The sequence below is a fragment of the Pantherophis guttatus genome, chromosome 2 (genome assembly GCF_059756535.1).
Source record: "Pantherophis guttatus breed Tessera chromosome 2, ASM5975653v1, whole genome shotgun sequence".
Lineage (NCBI taxonomy): Eukaryota > Metazoa > Chordata > Lepidosauria > Squamata > Colubridae > Pantherophis > Pantherophis guttatus.
In genome coordinates, this window is record NC_142064.1 from 186,471,386 (window position 1) to 186,495,650 (window position 24,265).

The 24,265-nt window shown below is 36.8% G+C and overlaps 1 protein-coding gene across 3 annotated transcripts in view; it reads right to left on the reverse strand.

Moving 5' to 3' along the window:
• Positions 1-24,265, reverse strand: part of STK32A (serine/threonine kinase 32A) — a 77,209-nt gene that overhangs the window by 17,344 nt on the left and 35,600 nt on the right. For all 3 annotated transcript variants that reach the window (XM_034405237.3, XM_034405233.3, XM_087887415.1), the window contains exons 5-6: positions 19,338-19,511; positions 1,430-1,467 (exon numbers count right to left, since the gene is read on the reverse strand). In XM_034405237.3, coding sequence (XP_034261128.1) covers positions 1,430-1,467; positions 19,338-19,511 — 212 coding nt within the window. The remainder of the gene's footprint in view (positions 1-1,429; positions 1,468-19,337; positions 19,512-24,265) is intronic.

Sequence of the window (24,265 nt, forward strand, 5' to 3'; positions counted from 1 at the left end):
CGTAGTTTACAATTAGTGTAAACACTATTTACCACAAAGTAGGCTATTCCTGCATTTCGTTTCATGGAGAACAGGCAAGAAAATGGTGCTAAGATCTGAAACAAAGCACTGTTGTGAAACTTTTACAGAAGAACCTAAATATTTTTCAAAAGAAAAATACTTCTATATTTAATCACCATACATAAGAATAACCCTTAGTATAAGCTTGCTCTTCAAGCATGTTCTTTGATAGAAATCACTGAGTTCTAAGGGGGCTGGGGTGGTTGGATCTCTGGCCCAATGAAAGACCTTGTTTAGATACTGTATTTTTCATCAACCTGTCATATTTTCATTTTTGTTCGGGGACATGTGAGGACATGTAGAATTAAGTGTGTCATCCAATACATATTTACCTGGAACTGTGTTCCACTGAATTTATTAAATTACTAAGAAATATATATTAGATTCGCCTTATTAAACCTTCAAGCCTCTGTGGGGGCTAAAACAGAGTAACAAAAGACAAAACATAATGTTTTCTATATCTTATTGCATAATATTACATTGCAGGGGTGAAATCTAAAATTTGTTACTACCGGTTCTGTGGATGTGGCTTGGTGGTGGTGGTGGGGGGTTAATGTGACTGGGTGGGAGTGGCCATTTTTTTTTTTTTACTTTTAAAAGCATTTTTTCTACAACCTTAAGAGGTTGCACAAAAAAATGCTTTTAGAAGCCTCTGACAATCAGGCAACTCAATTGGGATCACCAGAGGCTTTTAAAGGCATTTTTTTTTCCTACAACCTCTTCGGCCAAAGAGGTTGTAGAAAAAAAATGCTTTTAGAAGCCTCTGACGATCCCAGCTGAGCCGCACGATCATCAGAGGCTTTTTTTTTACTTTTAAAAGCATTTTGTCTTGTTCTACAACAAGAGGTTGTAGAAAAAATGCTTTTAAAAGTAAAAAAAACCAGCCTCTGATGATCGTGTGGCTCAGCTGGGCATGGGGGGGGGGGGGTGCAGCAATTTTTGCTACCGGTTCTTCGAACCACCCGCCACCATCGCTACTGGATCGGGCGATACAGTCCGAACCAGGAGCATTTCACCCCTGTTACATTGCCTTTGGTTTAAAACATGATGCAGCATGTGTCACAAAAATAATAACAGAACATTGTATAGCTCTCTTAACTGGATCACTAACTGGACTGCACTATCAGATTACTTGAATTTTTTAAAAAATAAAACCTATGATACATTACGAAATCCTTAGAAATGTATTATTTGTATCTTTAGTCAGCAAAAACACCAGAGCTAGGATAAAGGTTTGCCTCAACTTGTTTTCCATCTCACTAGAAGATGGCTTCATAAAGTCTGTCATGATCCTACAGAAAACATTATATTTTGCTATACAGTTGCAAGCATATACATGTTCCTGCAGCCAGATATAATTGTCACTTACCCTGCTCATCCAGCAAGACGTTATCTGGCTTTATGTCTCTAAAATAGAATTTTTAAAAAGAGAAAATATATCAATAAAGCCAAAATTATGACAATAAAGGTCTAGGGTAGGATATAAGAGCTTCATAAATTATCTCTGCTTTATTTCTGGGTTTGATTTAAAAATATGCAACAACCTGCTGAAGACTCTTATAAAATTTACAATAGAATAAAATATGATCCACCATTCAAGAACAATACTAATAAGAGGGAAAAAACTTTGAGAGATGGGTTTTTTTTTAAAAAAAATACACCATACTGAATATTTGATGAAACACATTTAATTTGGGTTTTGAAAAAAAAGTTATTCTGTAGGCTGAAAAGTATATCTGTAATAAACTCCATGTCAGGTTACAGGGGATCACAAGTTATAAGACTTTGGTTATAGCCACTAATTCCTTTACTGAATTGTGCACTGTTAGATTTTGGTTGCAAGTATATATTTTTAAAAACAAGAAAGGATTGCTTCATGAATTCCCAAATGAACCTTTTGGGACATGTGATTTAAATATACAAACCAAAAGATTAGTCAGATTGGCATTAATCCTGATTATCTATTTTTCAGAAGTATGACATCAACAATTCATGTTGATTATGAGATAATTCAGAGAATCCATATTAAGATCATGCAAAAAAATAATAATAATCCAGGATATAAATGGAAAATTAAAATACTATATGAGAAGGCTATTGTGAAACTCTTCCACTCAACGGCCTCAATAAAAAGGTCCTTATTTCCTAAGTAAGATCAATAATATAGAACATTTCAGTATTAGCAGGCACTAAAAATTATATTGAACCGAGACTAATGAGCTAATTCATTTTGTACAGACAAATGTACAAATACAATATACCTCTCTGTTTTGATTAGATATTATCAAGATGGGATTTACATGGACACAAGTATAAAGCTTTTTTGGTGATATTATACAAGTGGCCTACCATTGACTTTTCTGGCAACATTTCTGATTCTATTTTATAGACTCCATTGATCTCCTGTTCAATAGAAGGTCCAACCTTGTATAGCTTCTGAACACAAACAAAAAATAGCATGCTATATGCACATATTTGGTATAATGGTTAAAATGTTGGACTAGAAACTGGGAAACTATGGGTGATAGCCTTCTCTTAATCCCTCACTCTCTCTCACCTCAACCTACCTCACATTTTTCGCCTTATTATTGTGGCGAAAATAGGAGGTAGAGGCATTATATATACTATCTGGAGTTGTAAAAACATAAAAGTGGAATATAAATACAAAAATAATTATTATAGGATTACAATAGGAAAACAAATGTCAACAACATTAAAAGCAAGAGCAAGATATAAATGTTAATTTATTTTTCAAGTAAAGATAAGCAGAAAATTCAATTGAAACCTTAGTTATATTAATCATACAAACAGGTATTGCGTAACACAAGTATTTCAGGACAGCAGAGGGGAGGGAGGGAGGGGAGAGAGAAATTTAAAAATGTTTTTAAATAAAATATTACATATGTATGTATGTATACATACATAGATACATACACAACACACACATATAATCATAAAACTATCATATACATAATTCATATATACATGAACTATATTACTGATCACTGTATATTCATGATTACCAAATAGACAGTGACATGCCCTTTATCCAGAGGGAGATGAGGAAAAAATAATTTAATTTTTAACAAGAAGACAATTGCTGGTCCCAGTTGTGGTTGTTAAACAAGGACTACCTAATTGTAATTGTCTTAAGCAAAGCAGCCAGTAACCATGACTATGCCTATTATCTTACTTCAGTTATCCTCTGCTTTACAGACCTACAAAGACTGTGAATGTGAGGATTGCTTGCAAAGTTACTTTTTCATCACTGTCATAACTGCAAACAATTGCTAAATAAGGACTACCTGTACAGTATTTTCGGGAACAATATACTTGCATTACATATTCTAAAACAGATGCCTTAAAATAATCAGAGGACAATACACTTAACTGATTTTTATTTTCTGGCTGCCTATTCTAGGCAAAAAGAAAAGAGGTTATGTGAGAGCCGTGGTGGCACAGGGGATTAGAATGCAGTATTGCAAGCTAATTCTGCCGACTGCCGGGAGTTCGATCCTGACTGGCTCAAAGTTGACTCAGCCTTCCATCCTTCTGAGGTCGATAAAATGAGGAACCAGATTGTTGGGGGAAATATGCTGACTCTGTAAACTGCTTAGACAGAGCTGTAAAGCACTATGAAGCGGTATATAATTATAAGCGCTATTGCTATTTATATGTGTGCCAGGACCCTCTGTGGAGGAACCCTCTGAGCTTGCCTGTGGAAAGGAAAGACAGAATCCTTCCAAGCACTGGAAATGTTTGGAAATCCATCCTTTCACTGAGAATTAACAAGTGTGACTGTTTCACTGGAAGAAAGGAATATGGGAGCAAGCAAGTCAAGAAGTAAAAGAAATAAGGAAACATTCTATTTCTATTTAAATAAAGAAGATAACTTGATTCTCTAACCACCAGCCCCAATATTTTGAGGAATATGATTTACACCCAGGCTTTTTGATAGTTGATTAAAACTAGTCGAGCCGGAGTAATTTAAATCACAGACGGGGTTATAGGAGTCACTGTTTTCTTAATTTAAAACCTTCTTGCAATGCTGTATTGAGGCTATAATTAGTTCACAAGGAGAGGGGCAGGGAAGAATCCCTATTTAATTTTTTCTTCTTTATTTTGCAATTAATAATCAATGAATAAACTGAAACAATGTGTCACTGATCCAAATTAACTTTTTCTGTGGCTATATTTTACTAAAGAAAAAAAAAGAATTCTGAAATCAGATTACATCTCCTTTCTTTTTCTTTTGGAAAAAGAAAATTCACTTTCAATTCTCTCCTAGGTACAGCAAACCTCCAATGTAAATAAAAGAGTTTTGTTAAAACTCTTTGTTATTTTTAAAAAGAACATTGCCATATGGTTTTAGGAATATTTAAGATATTTACTATTTCAGATCTAATTGCAACTGAGAAGTTATCAGGAAGATGAGAGTGAAAATCTAATCCTAAATGTCATGAATTAGCTTTAGCTTTTTTTTTTTACAATTACTAATTACAGTCATTTAATCTAAGAAACGTTAAGGATGTTTCCAGACTGGATTGGGGGGGAAAAGTATATTTGGGCCTTTCTCTGATTTCATGTACCATATCTGCAAACTATTTCTGTGAGAGGACATTTTGTAAGATGTGTTTTGTTTGTAGCCTAGGTAATTTTTTTTTTCAGTTTTTCAAGATATAAGTGAGAACATTCCCAGAAAAAAAAATCAATGACACCACTTACATACTGCAACAATATGGGGGAAATGGCTTCAGATAAAATGTTCTTTAATTTGATTTTTATACAAACTCTTCCTAACCAGGCACATAAGACACACACAACAATTGTGTGAAAGAGAAACTCAGGCGGCAGTTTGAATGGTGTTGCTGGATCCTTCCAGATGTGAACTCCCTCCTTCCATTTTTCTTTCAGAATCTAACATATTCCTCAAAGAATATGACAAAGGAATATTTTGTCATTCTCTGTTCATGAAGGTACTTCAGTATTAATAAAGCACAGAGCTGCTTATTCATTTTCTCTGTAGCTCTGTAGGACTTTAAAATGTTTGTAAATGGATATCATTGGTTCATGTGACTGATGAGGTGAAGTGGGTTTCATAATGAGAGGCAAGCAAAAATACAGCATTAGTCATGAAAAAAAGAGGAACAATGCTCGGCTGTTCTGAATCTGAAAGGCCTGAGGCTGTGGAAAGTCAAACCTTGTCCCACTGTGTCAGTCCCAGAAGTACATCACAGGGTGTACGGATTGACTGACTCATACAGTATAGAGCTACATGCACTGAAACATCCTCCCTGCAAATGGGAGGATTTCTTCATAGGATATACCAACAGTGTTTCTCTCACCTGTTCCAATTTACCATCAATGCTACTTGGGGACTGTTCACACTTTTCAAACAAGAGGCCTTATAGTGACTCAGATTTGCCCTGACTTAGGTTTTCATGTTATCAGAAAGGACTGGCATTCTGACTAGGCCCTGTGACTAATGTCAATGGCGGAAAAAGAACATACTGTACCTGTTCAGTGCTGGGCTTCAGGGAAACCAAAATCTTGCCTTAGGCATAGAAGGCAGCTGGGTGACCTTGAACCAGCCTTTTCTTTTCAGCCGTAGGAAGAAGGCGGCTATGGCACAGCCCTTCCAAATACTGCTGCCAAAAACCTGCATGGGCTTATTCTGCTAGGACCGACACTAACTTTAATAGCAATAGCACTTAGATTTATATACCGCTTTACAATGCTTTACAGTCTTCTCTAAGTGGTTTACAGAGTCAGCATATTGCCCCCATCAATCTGGGTCGTCATTTTACCCATCCCAGAAGGATGGAAGGCTGAGTCAACCTTGAGCCTAGTGAGATTTGAACTGTCAAATTGCAGGCAGCCAGCAGCCAGCAGAAGTAGCCTGCAATACTGCACTCTAACCACTGCGCCACAATGGCTCATATGAGCCACATACGAAAAGTATACATTTCGGTGATATCTGATTTCCAACTCAGTAGGCTCTTATGTATGGTTGGGATTTCTATTCTCAAATGACAATGAAATCATGTATCCAAACAAAAGACAATTTCATCTCAGGATAATTCTTGGTGATCTCTGTTAGAAATAAAATATATAAATAAACCTGGAGGAAGAGGACTGGATTAAATACATTATAATGTAACACATTATAATGGAACACCAGAGCATATTTCTAAACTTATCTTTATTTCTGTATATTTTGAATGTGCACCGTTTGCTAACTTTTTCTCAAGTAATATTTCAGTTCAATTATTGTTCTTAAATAATTGCATACAGATTGTCTATGCAGGAGTGTATGTTTTTATGTGTTTGCATATATTTGTATATGTCTCTGAATGCATGTATATATTTAAATTTGTAATTCAGCTGGACTGATTTTTTTAAAAATTTGGATAAACAGGGTTTCCACTGGGTATGTCTTTTAAGCTATTTTTCCCCTTTAAAACCAAGGCATCTGTAGTAAAGCAGATACCTTGACAAGAGGAGAAAACTGTCAGCTCTGGAAACAAGCTTAGTTTATTTCAGAACTTATTCTTTGCTATGAAACCTGGAATATCTAGTGGTTAAGCCACCAATCTAGAAACCAGGAAACTATAACTTCAAATCTCGCCTTAAGCATGAAAGCTGGTTGGATGACTTTGGGCCAGTCATGCTCTCTCAGCCCAACCTACCTCACAGGGATATTATAGGGAAAATAGGAGGACAAAGGAATATTATGTGTGTCCGTGCATTATTTATCAAAATAATAAACCTGGAATATAAATAAATAAATAATAAAATACACTATAACTTGGTTTCTTGCATTTTATTTCTGTTCCTTTATATTTTATTTTACTTTAATGACTTTTTACTCACTATTGCACATATTATCACAGAACAATTCCTATGCCAAACAGAAGTCTATTCTGAGCAGACCCACCCAGCACAAAATGCTAGCATTTTTACTATATATTATCATTTCCAATTCACATAGTATTGCACAGTGGAAGAGTGCATATTGAGATCCACCTCATCTTGACTATAACTCTTTTTATTTTCTTTATTTCCTTTTTTTAGTCCCTTGAATTTAGTCCCTTGCATCACCTCATCTGCACAGAGTGGCTAGATTGATGTAAGACGTAAGACAAGTGATAGGAAGGTTGGTTATGAGGATGCAGGTTACATGACAGAATACAACTGCCTTATCAATTAACAATTATAATGTGTTAGAAACCCATCGTGTTTGTTAAGATCTTAACAATAGTAATGCGCTGGCTACACTGTATGCACTGAATAAAGTGAGCTGCAGTTCACAAAGCTTATACAGGTAGTCCTTGACTTACAACAGTTCATTTAGTGACCATTTGAAGTTACAACGGCACTGAAAAAAAGTGATTCATGACCGTTTTTCAAATTTACAGACTTTGCAGCATCCCCATAGTTATGTGAACAAAATTCAGACTTTGGCAAGTGAATTATAGTTATGATGGTTCACTGTCACGTGATCACTTTTGTGACCTTCTGACAAGCAAAGCCAAAGGGGAAGCCAGATTCATTTAACAACTGTGTTACTAACTTAACCACTGCACTGATTCACTTAGCAACTATGGCAAGAAAGATCATAAAATGGGCGAAGCTCATTTAACAAACATCTTACTTAGCAACAGAAATTTTGGGCTCAGTTGTGGTCATAAGTCGAGGATTACCTTCTTAATTAAAAGCGCTCTTGGACTTTTCCTGATTTTTTCCCCTCTGAAAGAATGTCTAAAACAAATATTTTAGATGAAAGTCTAAGCATCTTTTCATGTTTTGAAGACCCCCTCTGAATGCAAATAGCAGTTTAGTTTAGCAGTGGTGGGTTCCTCCCAGTTCGGTCCAGTTCGGCCAAGCCGGTAGCGGTGACGATATGACGTCACCGAACCGGTTCTCACCCCCCGCCCTCCAACCCCCCCCCCACCCACCCACATTATTCTTACCTTTTATTTGGTCCCACCCACAATCTATTGCTGCCTCCTGAGTCCCAGATGATGACTAGAGGGAAAAAAACTGTTTAAACTCTTGCCGCAGGGCTTCAAAGGGCCGTCCTACAGCTGATCAGTGTTAAAAGCAAACAAATGAGTCGGGTTGTAAGTGCGAGGACTGGTCGTAAGTGCGAGGACCTTCCAGAAATGACTCTGACCAGCTAGCCACGCCCACCTAGTCACATGACCTCCAAGCCACACCCACAAAATAAGCCATGCCCACAGAACCTGTAGTAAAAAAATTTAGAACCCACCCCTGATTGACCCACTATTTTTTCTGCAGCAGAGACAAAGGCAGCATCCAGAGGTAGTAGCACTAGTGTGAGTATTTTACTACCTAGATCAATTTTAGAGAGACAGGCAGTATCCAGATGTAGCACTAGTGAGAGTATTTTACTACCTAGATCAACTTCAAACTCCTTCTCTTTCCACAAGCATCCTGTCCCTGCTGTCCTAGTCAATTCTTGCCTCCGTCTATTCACCCAAAACAACTCAATTACAAGCATTAAAAAAACATGCCCTTGTTTTCAAGGCTCCTCCCTCCCCAATGTTCTAGCCAACTTGTTAATTGGTATCACTTAGATACGTATTTTTCAAGCCACAAAAATATGTTCCGAATCAACCAAACTTAACATTTTCCCACATTTTGCAATCTTTAAACCAGGACCTCCACCCCCCCCCCCCACCCCCGGAACTAGGGGAGAAAGAATAATTTCCAAAAATTGTGGAGGAAGGCAAACATCCTTTTTTTGCTGGACTAAAGTGACAACTGATCTGTCTGCTCTGTGCACTTGATTGACTTTACAAGAAATTACCTGAGCTTAATAGGCTAATTACATTGCTTCCAAGCGCCTGCCATGGGAATTAGTCGAGCACCTTGTAATTTAATACACACCATACAGAGAACATGGAAAACACCATGCAAACAGATAAATCCCCTTTCACTGAGAAAAAAAAAGGGAGTCTGCTAGTTTCTCTTTCACCAATGCGTGTTTGCCAGCTAAGTAAAAATCTGTATCCTGAGTCCAGGTTATTTAGCTATTTTCTCCCATCTTCCCCTCACCAAGTCTTCTGATATTTTAAAAACACGGACTGATTTACAGCAATCCCCATAGAGCAGAGTAAACACTGACCTGCCCATCTCTTGAGGATTTCAAAGACAGATGTTGTATTCTACAGATAAGAGGCTGTTTTATCAATTTAATGCCACCTCATTTGGGAATAAGGTTAATTACATGACTAGCAAAATCTTACAGACGGCCAAAACTATTTCATCATGTTACATTTATCTCGTTTATATAACCTGTTTTCCACACTGTGCTAAAGTTTTCAAAAGGCTTTTGATTCCCTCCCACACTGGCCAAAAACTTTTGGATTTCATCATTTTGAAAAGGTACCCAAGAGTTAATTGAAACCAAGAGGCTTGAATTCTGAATTCATTTCAGGGGTGGGTTCTATTTACAACAACAACAACAACAACAACAACAACAACAACAACAACAACAACAATAATAATAATAATAATAATAATAATAATAATAATAATTTTATTTCTATACCGCCCTTCTCCCGGAGGACTCAGGGCAGTGTACAGCCTATTAAAAGCACAAAGACAAACAACAATTAAAATAATGTAAAATTATTAAATAATTTCAGCTCAATATTAAAAACCCCCAAAATTTAAAACATCCAAATTAAAATCATTACATTGATAGCCCGGCCTGGCGGAACAGCAGGGTCTTAAGCACACAGCAAAATACCCTGAGGTCGGAGATCTTACGCATTTCCGGGGGCAGTTCATTCCACAGGGCTGGGGCTCCCACAGAGAAGGTCCTCCCCCTGGGTGTCGGCAGCCAACATAACTTGGCCAATGGCACCCCGAGGAGACCCTCTCTGTGGGAGCGAACTGGCCAGTGGAAGGCTACTGGTGGCAGAAGTCGGTCTCGAAGGTACCCGGGTCCTATGCCATGGAGCGCTTTAAAGGTGGTAACCAACACCTTGAATCACACCCAGAAGACCACTGGGAGCCAGTGCAGCTCATGCAGGAGGGGTGTCACGTGGGCACAACGGGTTGCGCCCATAACCACCCGCACGGCCGCATTCTGGACCACTTGGAACCTCCGAGTGCTCTTCAAGGGGAGCCCAATGTAGAGAGCATTACAGTAGTCCAGCCGGGAGGTGACAAGGGCATGAGTGACCGTGCGCAAGGTGTCCCAGTCCAGAAAGGGCTGCAACTGGCGAATCAGGTGAACCTGATAAAAAGCCCCCCTGGCCATGGCCGTTATATGCTCTTCAAAAGACAGCCGTGCGTCCAGGAAGACACCCAGATTGTGAGCCCTCTCTGTGGGGGGCAAAGATTCACCCCCAATAGTCAGTGATGGCACCAGCTGACTATATCGGGACGCTGGAAGCCACAGCCACTCGGTTTTGGAAGGGTTGAGTCTGAGCCTATTTCTCCCCATCCAGACCCGCACGGCCTCCAGGCAGCGAGACATCACATCAAGGGCATCGTTGGGGTGGTCTGGGGTGGAGATGAACAGCTGAGTGTCATCAGCGTACTGATGGACTCTCACCACAAAACCATGGATGATCTCACCCAGCGGCTTCACATAAATGTTGAACAGAAGGGGTGAGAGGACCGACCTCTGCAGCACTCTCCATGTGAGGCGCCTCGAGGTCGATCTCTGCCCCCCTGCCAACACAAACTGTGAGCGGTCAGAGAGGAAGGAGGAGAACCACCGCAAAACGGTGCCCCCTATTCCTAACCCCCTCAACTGCTGCAGCATGATACCATGGTCGATGGTATCAAAAGCCGCTGAGAGATCTAATAGGACCAGGACAGAGGAGCAACCCCTGTCCCGAGCCCTCCAGAGATCATCCACCAACGCGACCAATGCCGTTTCTGTGCTGTACCCCTGCCTGAAGCCCAACTGGTATGGGTCCAGATAGATAGCTTCATCCAGGTGCCAGGGAAGCTGTTGTGCCACCACGCTCTCAACAACCTTCGCCACAAAATGAAGATAGTTAGCTAATTCAGCCAGGTCCAGGGAAGGCTTCTTGAGGAGGGGCCTCACCACTGCCTCTTTCAAGGCGGCGGGAAAGGCACCCTCACTCAGAGAAGCACTTATAATCCCCTGGAGCCAGCCTCGTGTAACCTCCTGGGAGGCCAGTACCAACCAGGAGGGACACAGGTCCAATAAACACGTGGCAGCACTAATCTTACCCAGAACCCTGTCCACATTATAGGGCCCCACATGCGCAGAATCATTTTGATGACGTCAGGGTCAGTGGGCGGAGCCTCCCACCGGTTTTACTACCGGTTCTATAGAATTGGTGTGAACCGGGGGCAACCCACCACTGATTCATTTGTGTCTTGAAGGCATGACACATATTGCTTGCCAATCCAAACAGCCATCTCATTATCTAAATGTCCTTAAAATGCCAACATAGTATTTACAAAATGATTAGGGGCAGGTGGCTTAAATGACAGGGATATAATTTATTATACTGTAACATACATGCATTGGGAATTGAATCATTAATTTGATTTTTTATATTTCTTACTTTTAACATTAATCAACACCCAAGTATTCTACAGGTAGAATTGGGGCAAATACTGTAAATTGTTCTAGAGTGAGAATTCTGGGAGACAGCTGACAAACCTTCTTGTAATAGCTTTAATCCCACTGATTAAATTAATAATTAGAAAAGAAAGAAAGAAAATTGTGATTTATCACATGGTTGTGACTTGTCCAAATAATACACAATGTACTCAAGCAGTTCACAACCTTCTGCAAATTTCCCACCAATTATTCTGGCATCAAATCTGGGATCCACCATTACAGGAACAAAATGTTTACTTTTTGCAATGTTTGCTGGTATTTTGTCCTCTTGTTTATCATATAAAGTAAGTTTTAAGAACTTAAATAAAGTTTCAACAAGCTGCCTTGAGGCTCTTTTGAATCCCCCTTATGGTATAGGCACCACCAGTTAAGAATAATTTTACTAGCAGACAGGAAATATCATGAAAGTATAATGGAATTCAGAAAACTTTAATCTATACTAGATCTAAGTTTTGAAATTTATGCAGGAACCTGCACAAGACTATCAAAGAATCACATAAATGTAGAATTAACAGAATAATAGAGTTGAGAAAGAGCTTGGAGATTTTCTAGTCCAACCTCCTGCTCAGGCAGGAAACCCTGTACCATTTTAGACAATTGGAATCTCTTCTTAAAAACTTTCAGTATTGGAGCATCCACAACTTCTGGAGGCCAGTTGTCCCATTGATTAATTGTTCTAACTGTCAGGACATTGCCCCTTAGTTCTAGGTTGGTTCTCTCCTTGATTAATTTCCATCCATTGCTTCTTGTCCTGCCTTCATTCTGTCTTTGGAGAATAGCTTGACTCCCTCTTCTTTGTGGCAACCCCTTAGATATTGGAACACTGCTACCATGTCACCTCTAGTCCTTCTCCCACCCCCAATTAAACTGGACATCTCCAATTCCTGAAACTGTTCTTCATATGTTTTAAGTTCCAGTCCCCTAATCATCTTTATTGGAATTGGAAATGGAAATGGCAACAAGAATAAACTAGTTCAATCTTCTGCAATGTCCAGGAAGACCAATTAAACCAAGTTGCTACCCAATCTCAACTACTAAAAGAAAAAAAAATCCTCCTAAACTGCTCCACTGTTATACAAACCTTATGGTCAGGAATATTATCCTTGAGTTTAAATTAAATCTAGATATGTGTGTTTATGTGGCCCTGGAAAATAGATCTTAATCATTTTCCTTGTAGTTGCATCTAAATGTAGCAATCATCTACAGATATAAGGGGAACATTCTGCCTTCAAATGACATTTAGCACAATGGAAATTACCATTTGCAATGGAGCAGGTGTCATCCAAATAACAGATATCCTGCAATAACAACTGCATGCTCAAAAGACCATAACATTAAACAAACAGGGTGACTGAATACACACTAAACTGCAGGGAAGCACTTGTACACGCACATACAACCCACAGGGAAAACAAATCCCCTGAGACAAGGAAGGAAAAGGTCACACGGGGAAGGGAAGAAAAGAGGAAATAAAAAGAAATTACCTACATCCTTCTTGGAAGTCACCTGGAACAATTGAGCCTTTAAACGTATAAACTTTACCTTTGACAAAAGTGCTGTAAATGTTTAATTTCTCAACCATTTCTTTCACAAAAAAATAAAATAGAACATCACAATAGCAACAAATGTGGAGAGAAAAAAAGGCTCAGTCATTTGCTGTCACCAATCATCAATGAAACTGGGAGACAAGTACAACTTTAAAAGGCAATTTGGTGATCTAATTTGCAAAACTATTAGCAGATAAGTGAAGGATAAATAAAATTTACCCAGCACTTACTATTGACTTACCTGAAGAGGAAAGAAAAGGAAATATTGTTATACAAATATTTAAAACTACCTTTGAAAATAAGATAGCCTACTTATACCTAAACAAGCAGACCTAAAATAAAACACTTTGCAACATACAAACTGTGCATTAAGTTTATAAAATAATAAAGCCTATCTATAGCCAAACAAGCACACCTAAAATAAAATAGTTTGCAACATACAAACTGTGCATTAAATTAATAAAATGTTAATATGTTTCCTTCCTCAAGGCATTCAAGAAATAATATCTTGATGATAATGTAACTAAATCCCAACAAAATCAAAAGTCTACTTTTATGCATTTAAATAGAGCATTTTAGTAACATCCTATCTTCATAAAGGATATACCTCAGAAATCATATTTAGCATTGTTATAAATCTTCCATTCTGAAAGGTTTAATTTACTTTCATCATTAGAGTGTTCATAGTTTGTACTTCCTACTGTATAAATACCAATGTACTTGGCTATTATCTTTATTCCATAATGTAATGAAACAATTAACCACTTCCTCACAAAAAGAGAAATATATAAAATAGCTAAAAGGAAAAAAAAACAACAACAACCAGCAAAAGTAGAAGGATTTTATCAGGTCTAGCAAAGATCATCTCCAGAGCATACTGAAAGCTGCCTCAGCCAATAAAGAAGCATGAATGTTGTTTTCACTGCTGAGGTAAAAACATTAGCAAACATCTGCTGATGTGACAAGGCTGTAGTGCTGCTTCAGGATACCAAGACTGGCATGTTTCCTTCAAAGCATGGTGGGTCTACAGAGCACTCACATCAACACAACAGTAGTGGTGGCACTCACTGGGGCTGCCTCCTCTGTTCCTCCTAGCGCAGCTCTGAGACAAAATATTCCCTTGGAAATTTGCAGGGCCAAAAAGCATTAAAAAGGCCAATCCCACAATAAATGGAGAAAAGGAGAAGGTGGCTGCTCTTGTGTTGCACTCACCCCAAGCCCTGATTGTTATCAAATGTCCAGCAGACTGACGTTTGTATTATCTTTACCCCAAACTATATTCTGGACCAGTGGTGGGTTTCAAATTTTTTTACTACCAGTTCTGTGGGCATGGCTTGGTGGACGTGGCAGGGGAAGGATACTGTAAAATATCCATTCCCTCCCCAATCAAGGGGAAGGTTACTGCAAAATCTCCATTTCCTCCCAATCAGCTGGGACTTGGGAGGCAGAGAATAGATGGGGGTGGGGCCAGTCAGAATTTTTACTACCGGTTCTCCGAACTACTCACAATTTCCACTACCGGTTCTCCTGGTCAGAACCTGCTGAAACCCACCTCCGTTCTAGATGTATATTTTCAAACCCCTCTTCCCTCTTTTCCTATATTCTTGGATACACAGAAACTGAACCTAAAGTGAAAAAATACTCAATCACATTTCAAAACATCCCCCTAATTATCTTATTTTTTAATTTTTGCATAATATTCAGTCCAAAGAACATGTCAGAAGAATTTTAAATTTGATCTTCACTTTGTAATATTTCACTGGATCCTGAAAAGCAAAACCCTGCAGTTATTTTAAGGAAATGAAGAGTCTAGTGCTCTGGGAATAAAGTGTGCATGTGCATATATGTGTGTGTGAGACAGAGAAAAAGCCTGGATTACACAGTAATAACGAGCATGTACCGAAAGGAGAATTCAGCGCCTTTCGTACTTCAGAAGCAATGAAACTATTTCACTCCAATGTATAGCAAAACATTTGTGAAATCAGTCACATATATTTGACAGAATTTCATTTAGTTAGAATCCACTCTTATTTCAGTATGTGGAATCTTTTTTTCCAAAGCAATATTTTATTGTTAAATTGATTTAACAGTTGCTACAGTGTTAAAATGACATAAACCACTGTGCAATGAATTTGCAGGCAATTTTCATTTTTATGAAATACAGAAGTTTGCTTATGATAGCCAAAATAGGGGTATCAGATTCAGATTCCTATCAGTCAGGAAAAATCTAAAATTCTAAAATACAGCATTAAACAGAGTATTCATACTTTGTTATACAGCTAGGCTTGTGAAAGAAGTCAGTGTTAGGAATCAGTGAGAAAGTTTGTCAAACATTAATTTACCAACACAATGAAGAAATGATCTCAAAGCATCTGATTATTTAGCTCTATACTCAAATGGTCCAGTAACTCCTTATGAAAAAAGGCAACATACGTCTGGCACCAAATTCTGTCTCCTTATAGTCATCATCCAATATTCTCCATCACATTGGATAACACTATCCAGCAAACTTATCAGGTAAGCTATAACACATAACACCACTCCTCAGCAGAGCACCTCACTGATCCCTTAATTGGTCTGGAAACCAAAATGGTGAAAGATATAAGCTACAAAAAAAAAAAAATCCCTTTCCTCTCTCAACATTATTTTGAATCTAGGACACTTCTTGCTAATAACAATAAAGTAAAAACAGGCAAGCCACAAACTGAATTATTTATATATTTATCAAGCTTGTTTGTATTTTAAATGAAACCATCCATCTTTTGGCCAGTTTCCAATTTCAAACCCTGTGCTAAATAACTGGAATCTTTCTGTCTCGCCAAGTGTAATTTATCCTCATTCATTATTTGTTAGCTGGGTGAACAGGTGCACAGCAGAAAAAGTTAATCTTATACCTTCATTACCAGCCCACTTGGCTTTGAAGCACCTCTGACTCTGAAGGTGCAACACAAGCAGCTGGATTTGTCCAGGTACAACAGTTAAATACAGCAGAATGGAACACAACTGTGTTGTTTTTAAAGTGTGTACCTACAGACAAAGCTCCTGGGAAATATTCAAACTGCAGCAAGACAATTCTAACCTGCCCAAAAGTCTGAAAAACATTTCAGTATGGAAGCTGCAAAGACATCACTTTGAATGCTTTTTTTTAGGTTACATTTTTAAAATGCTGTTAACTTAAAACCGTATGTTCAACCTGATCACTTTCTAATTTCTTTGAGTAAATATGATATATTTTGAAAGACCATGTATGAAATGTTTCATCTCTTTTAAATAACACACGCAATCTTTTTGATTTTTGTTGTCCAAGTCCTGACTGGTAAAGAAAAGCCACACACCCTCAGAAAATTAAAATAAAAGATTTCATTTCTGTCTTTTATCTTAAAATCACTAGTTGATAGTGCTATCAGCTTGAATGATCTGGACAATTTCAATGCTCATCTTACTTTAACGAAAGCCATACAATTTGACCAAACCTAAAAAAAACCCCAAGCACATAGAAAATTTTTATTTAAAAATAGATAATTCATATAAGCCTTTCAAACATTCTAACCAATTGTATCAGTCTAGAAAATTTCTCAAAATGGTGGTCTTCAGACATTGAGGATTGTCTCTTCATTCTACCAATCAGCATTGGGAGGATGCTGGAAATGGTGATTGAATATATCTAGGGGACCGCAACTTGGAGAATGTTGCACAAATGCACAGCATGGAGAATTAACTTGGATTCAATATCAGTCTGCATTCTACTCCTAGAATATACTGAATATCATGACAATATTGATCAGCAATTTATTACTATATAGTAATTATCCAAATGGACAATATTTCTCAGTTGTCTTTTGGAAGCTTTTTAAAATATTATATTTTGTATGTGTATATATACACATTGTGTGTATGTATGTATTGTATGCATATATGTATTTGATTTCTCCATTTTATATTGCCTTCCTATTAAAATTCACTGCCATGAATTCTGGGGGTTGCATAAAAGGATTGGGGGGGGGACTTCCTGAGGTTTGCTTGATGCTAATCCCAGTTAGTCAGTGTTGAAGACTGGTGAAATATAGGACAGAAGGCTATGCATAGAAAATTGTACCTTCTTCTATAGCTTTTAAAGCATGGGAATATTGCTTTAAATATGAATGGTCCTCTTTTTGACTTATTCATTTCCTCTACAAGCATGCAAGCACTTGATTACTTTTAATCAAATGTTTTACACAACTGTAGAAGAAATGTGTAAACTGAGCATAATACACAGCAAAGTTCAAATAATTGGAACTGATCGTGGTTCCAATGGATGATCCTTCTGATATACAAAAAATCATCTCATTGGTTTTTAACACTATTTCTTTAATCCCTAAATTCACAAATTATTCAATTAATCCATGTCCAATTGATTAAACTCAGATATTTTCTCCAACATTCTTTTAAAAACAATATCTCAACTGCCAGTTACTTTCTCTATATTCCTTTATAACACAGAAAAGCAAAAGATTTATGTGCAAACAAATTTGCTTAAATATTTTAAATTAAGGGAAAATAGATATACATGACATCTTAAATAAATAATAACCATCCAATTCTTAAATCTTGTTTTTTAAAATTAAAAATCCATTTACATAAAGCAGAATTCTATTAGCACTTTATTTTTGATTTCTAAGTCCTAAAGTGTTTCTACTAAATTTCTCCTAGTGATATTACTCTACAACCTTATTAGGTATTAAAGACTCCCAGATGAACACAAAGTAAATATGATCACAATCTTGCCCAATAAGATTTTAGATATATTTCTTAAATAGCTGTGCTCCATGATTCATGCCATTGACATAATAAAATATATTGAAGACCAGGTGACTTTAAAACAATATGGAATATTATGCTAGAGGAAGAGGAGACGATGATCTAAACCTCGTATGATACAAACTGGTTTTCTAGATGTGACACTTGTTTGAAATAATGGGACTTACAGAGACTCAATTGCAGCCAAAGAGCTAATCTTAGAGAATCACCTGTCAGAAAGATTGATGGATGCGAACTTCACTCTGTGAAGGTTTTTTTGTAAATGCAAAATATCAGCCCATATTTTTTTTTAAACAAAATTCACTTATATGTAATAAACCTTTCTTTAATATGCAATAGTCTTTTCTTTAAACTACCACATTTTTGTGGGAGATGATGATGGTTCACAGAGGAATGGTATAGAACACTGGTGATTTTTCTATTTCCTCCACAAGTGTTCATAGTGCATATTCCTTTCCCAAAAGAAGGAAAAGCTCACAGGGCAGGAATCACAACAAAAAGGTTAGCATTTTTCATCACATTTCTCACGTTCAAATTGCTTTCCAGGAACTGTTTTACTTACAAGTTTCACAAGGCTGATATGTGTACATCTTTACATAGGTGTATATGGAGTAGCCAGGCTTAAATACATTGATTTAAATGAATTTGTATCTTTAAATCACTTGAACAAAGTATTCCAAATTTAGGAATAACAGGGTTGGTATACAGGGATTCATAGAAACTTCTTAATATTCTCCCATTGTTAATATATATATATATATATATATATATAATATAAACTATATATTTATAGTTTATATAAATATAAACTATAAATACACACACATCACACATACAGTAGGGAAACACCAGTCACATTAGCAGAAAAGCTTATACATGAATATATGCATTTTTAGAATATGTATCAGTTTGTCTGTCAAAAGCCTTAGAAATAAAAATACTCTGAATGTTTGTCTACCATCAGTTACAGGACAGTTAGTTAAGATTTGTGTATTGTATTGCAGAATGGGATGGTCGGTTATAAAAAGAAGAAATAAAAGAAAATATTTGTATTAAGATATTCAATTTGAAAAATATGAATATTTCTTTTAAAATATATTGTTGGTTCAAATCTCTTTGTTTCAGAGAGAACTGTGAATACCACACAGTCACAAATGTTACCTAAAAGGGAGATACTTAGGCTTGCATCTTACTAGTGAAATTCAATCTATCTCAGTTTCAGTGGCCCAGCAAGCCATCGTCTGATACTCATTGAAAACATTAATGTAACTTTCCAGCCCATGACTCACCTGTGGATGATGTTCCTGCTTTGGAGATAATCCAATGCCAGTGCTAGCTCACAGATGAATAGTTTCACAGTCTCCTCTTCAAAACGGACATTTTGCTGCAGGTGGTAACGTAAATCTCCTCCAAGAAGCAGATCCACCACCATAAACATGTCTTCTTCATCCTGGAATGAGTACCTGGAAAAGAATACACAATACGTAAGAGAAACACCGGAATGTTCAATTGCCATGATTCTGCTTCAGGACATTACTTTGTGGATGCACAGCATAATAAACCATAAAAAAGAAGAGTTTCAAAGCAAAAAAAAAAAAAAGCAGACAGGAATCTGTACTCTAAAATAGTATGCCTTCACACTATATTATTATGACTCACCTGGCTCTTAATGTTTTTTTAAATAATACTTTTGTAAAAAGATGTGTTGCTATGTCCTGACCAATAATTAGTATGGCATTTCTCATTTTGAAGGCTATCATGAATTGTTGTTGGAAATTGCCTTATTTGATAACTAAGTTCTGTGATAACATGAAAAAAAATAGTGCAAACATAAGAATATATATTTTGTATATTCCCATAGTAAGCTTTGTCACTAGACAGAAAAATTGTAGAACTGTGTCTTGCTATAAATTCAGTCCTGCTGCTAATTTCTCATACTCCTTTTTATACATTCTCCCAAAACTTCCTCTCAATATCTACATCTTAAAAAGCCAGCAAATTACATGTGCTAAAAAAATCAATACATTTAGTCTTGGAATAGTCATTGTTTTTGAATACAGAGAGGAAAGTTAGCTGCTGCCAAGCCAAGAGATTCCCTAAGGAGCCACATAATTAAATACAAGGTAACCACATCATCGCTAAATCAATGGATGAAGGAAGATTCATGAGAATAAGAAGCAAGGCAAAAATCTATACTACAGTAGATTTGGCGTGCTATCTGAAAACTCTGGGTATAGTCATCCAACACATCTTGTTTACACAAGATGGTGAAGAACTGCTCTAGAAAAATCACCTCTTCAGAATCAGAAAGAACACATAAACTAGCCTATTATGTTGGATTTATATTGCTCTCTCAGGACAGGTTTGTAATCCAGTGTGCCTCAAAATTTTCAGAACACACTGAAATGATAAATGAGTTTATATACCTTCTCCCTTGAATAAAACTGATCAGTTCATTGAAGTTAGGGTTGGGTTAGAAATAAATATGATAAATAATTTTAATAATTAAAGTATAATCATGTTTCTCAAACTTTGCAGGACCATAGTCACCCAGTGCATATTTCTGGTGGAAAAATAACAATGCTGTTTAATCTTGTTTTCCAGGCAAGCCTATGGTCAGCTTATACAGACAAAGCAAGCAGCAAAACTTGGAATGAATCTTAAAATTGCTTTTAGTTTGGCTGCACACATCTATATCATGTTTTAACAAAACTCATAACTTTCCCTCTTACATATTGCTCATAACCATCACAGAGTCATGTTCCACAATTTGAGAAACTGTAACTCAATAATTAAAAAATAATTTATCAGATTCAGTCCTGGCTATTTCCAGTCCTGGAAATTTTTTTACAGCCTAAAATCCTATAAAACATGATTTTAATTTTAATTTTATCTCTAGATTGTGATAAGCTAATCAGTCTAAATCTAGTATGTTTTAGTGTTAATGTTATAGATATTGTCAATTTTCTACAAATACACACTTGCTACTGGAAAATCTGTATATAATTTATATACAGCAATATATATATATATATATATATATATATATATATATATATATATATATATATATATATATATATATATGCTGTATATAATAACGTACATAATTTCTTGAAATATAAGGTTTTTGAAAACACAAATAACTCTATATATTTTTTAAAAAACACCAATAAATCATTTTTAAAATTTATCCCATTCTGTACATGCTGCTTCTTCCTTCCCATATAATGCATTGTGCAATTTTATAACAGAACAGATGTTAATAGATTCCAGTCACTCCTGCCCATCTACTCCATGACAAGATCAGTTCTGGTGAATCAAGCTAATTCATTCTCACTGCAGATCACAACATTTTTTTTTTTACATCCTTAGAAATAGATCAACCAGTGGTTCGACTCAGAATAAAGCAGCTTTCAATAGCAAAACAGTAATCATACACAGTTGAAGTATGTATTTACATTTTTAAAAAATATTTGCAATTCAATGAACTTCTAGATTCATAAATACTTGCACGTATTATGGCAAAGGGTATGAGAACACAGTATTTCCTTACTGTATGGGCAGTGAGCATAGGACTGCAATGTATGTGAACCTTTTCAAACCATAGCTCATTGTACTTGTTTTGCAAATAAATATGGTTCTACTGTAGAAAACATTGACCGTGAAAGTAAAAACAAAGAAATGTATTTGCATATTTAAAGATCAAGAGTTTTGTTATAAAAACTGTCTCAAAATGTATTATGGATTTATTTATTTTTTTGTTCTGCTGTGTCAAGATTAAACATCCGAATGAACTATTTGGGTGGTAATGCTACAATGTAAGTGTTTCTGAACAAGTGGTGCAGCCCTTGGAATTGGTATCACGGTAGATTGGTAGTGTGGTTTTAATATCCTGTTCAACAGAGAAGGGTATAAGAAATCAATCTGGTGCTCAATTGAGTTGTTACATGGTCATAATGTTCTCTACAGGAATCTCCATCAACCTAGAAGTTTTAAGGTTGTTTGTCTTTTAAAACAGGAAAAAGAGAAAGAGCAAACAATTCCTTAAAGTGCAGCCTGCCAACTCCAAAATAATTCTTTCCATTACATGCAGGACTGAAAGACTGCTGAGCATCAAATGTTCTAAGGTCAGAAAATCAGATACTTTATTAGTGCATAATCACAGTAGATGGTTTCTCCCCAGGTTGCCTCTTTGTATTCATCAATATCGCACAGATAAAAGCAACTTCCTGAATCTCTACTTTATTTATTTGTTTGTTTGTTTAATAAATGTAGTTTCTTAACAATAATAGAGAAGTACATTGCCTTCTCCTGGGATGATAATGATGAGGATGAAGAAGATATTTGTTATTTCCTACTGTAACTTATAGTCCAAAGATTTCCTGGAAATTTTCTACCCAAATACTAACCAGGCATGATCCTGGATTAGATGCTGCCACTGGCTGGAAAAAAAAACCCCACCAATTCAAGTACATTGATGGTGCTTAATAACCAAGCAACAACTAGCAGTAGCTACATCTCTGAGTCATGAGTCCTTCTGATCAGATCCAGGAAATTTTTTCATTAGAAAACAGATTAACTCAAGAAGACGCTTCGTGGAAATGTGCAATACAAGGCGACATCACTGCCATTGTGTTCAATTTATATATGAGCTTAGGATCTGAATTCTTCCAGAAACTGACAAAGAAAACCTAGAATTCTAAAACACGATTGATAAATTGAGGTTGTAGTACAAAAGGGAAAACCATTCTTTAGAGGCATTTCTATCAACCATGCTCTATGCAAACAAATCTAGTACCAGGACTCATTCTATTACCTTATATTTTATTTTAAATATAAGATAAACTACTTGTTTATATTAAGGATAATAACAAATAACAGCAAGTTTCGAAATTGCTTTGAATTCAGCCCAGCATTTTTTTTAATGATTGTGCCATTCAAAACTGTTTGTTTGGAAATCTTGCTTCTTAAAAAAGATAAATATGTAGCTCAGAGAGGAACTGTGGACTTCTTGGTGCTCTCTGACTGTGATTGTTTGCTTGCAGACATTTCATGACCCTACTAGTTAACATCATTAGTGTGAGAGCGTGAGGTTTACTCCCTCTTTCTATATAGTGGTGTGTCCTGCCAGGGAATTAACACAATCAAGTAGAAAAACAATACCCTAATCAAGGAACTACCAAGGAGAAAGCCATACCCTCACTAATACTGGTAGGGCAAGCCACTATATATATACTTGACCCTGAGACACCACCACTTATATTCAGATTAACAGAGTTGGAAAGTACCTTGTAGGTCATCTACTCCAACCCCCTGCCCAAGCAGGAGACCCTACACCATTTCTGACAGATGACAGTCCAGTCTCTTCTTGAAAGCTTCCAGTGATGAAGCTCCCACAACTTCTGAAGGCAAGCTGGTCCATTGGTTGATTGCTCTCACTGTCAGAAATTTTCTCCTTATTTCCAGGTTGTATCTCTCCTTGTTCAGTTTCCATCCACTATTCCTTGTCTGGCCTTCAGGTGCTTTGAAAAATAGCTTGACTCCCTCCTCTCTGTGGCAGCCCCTCAAATATTGGAACACTGCTATCATGTCTCCCCTGGTCCTTCTCTTCACTAGACTAGCCATGCCCAGTTTCTGCAACCGTTAATTGTATGTTTTAGCTTCCAGTCCTCTAATCATCCTGGTTGCTCTTCTCTGCACTCTTTTCAGAATCTCAACATCTTTTTTATAGTGTGGTGACCAAAACTGGATGTAGTATTCTAGGTGTGGTCATACGAAGACTTTATAGAGTGGTATTAGTACCTCACTTGATCTGGATTGTATCCCTCTGTTAATGCAATTTAGGATTGCATTGGCTTTTTTGGCTGCTGTGGCATTCTCTTGATTCATATTTACTTGGTTGTCCACTAAAACTCCAAGATCCCTCTCACAGTTACTGCTATTAAGCCAGTCTATATGTGTACTTTTGGTTTTTCTTGCCAAAGTAGGACTATACTTCTCTACATTGAATTTTATTTTGTTAGATAGGGCCCAGTGTTCAAGTCTGTCAAGATCCATCTGGATCTTGAGCCTTTCTTCTAGAGTGTTAGCTGACACAAGTGCAAGCTGACACAAAAGCAACCAAGAGATGGAAATCCAGACTGATCAGTGCTAGCTGCATGTGGGGAGAGACTAAAACTCCCCTCTCCATAAGGTTCCACCTAACTGCGGTCCT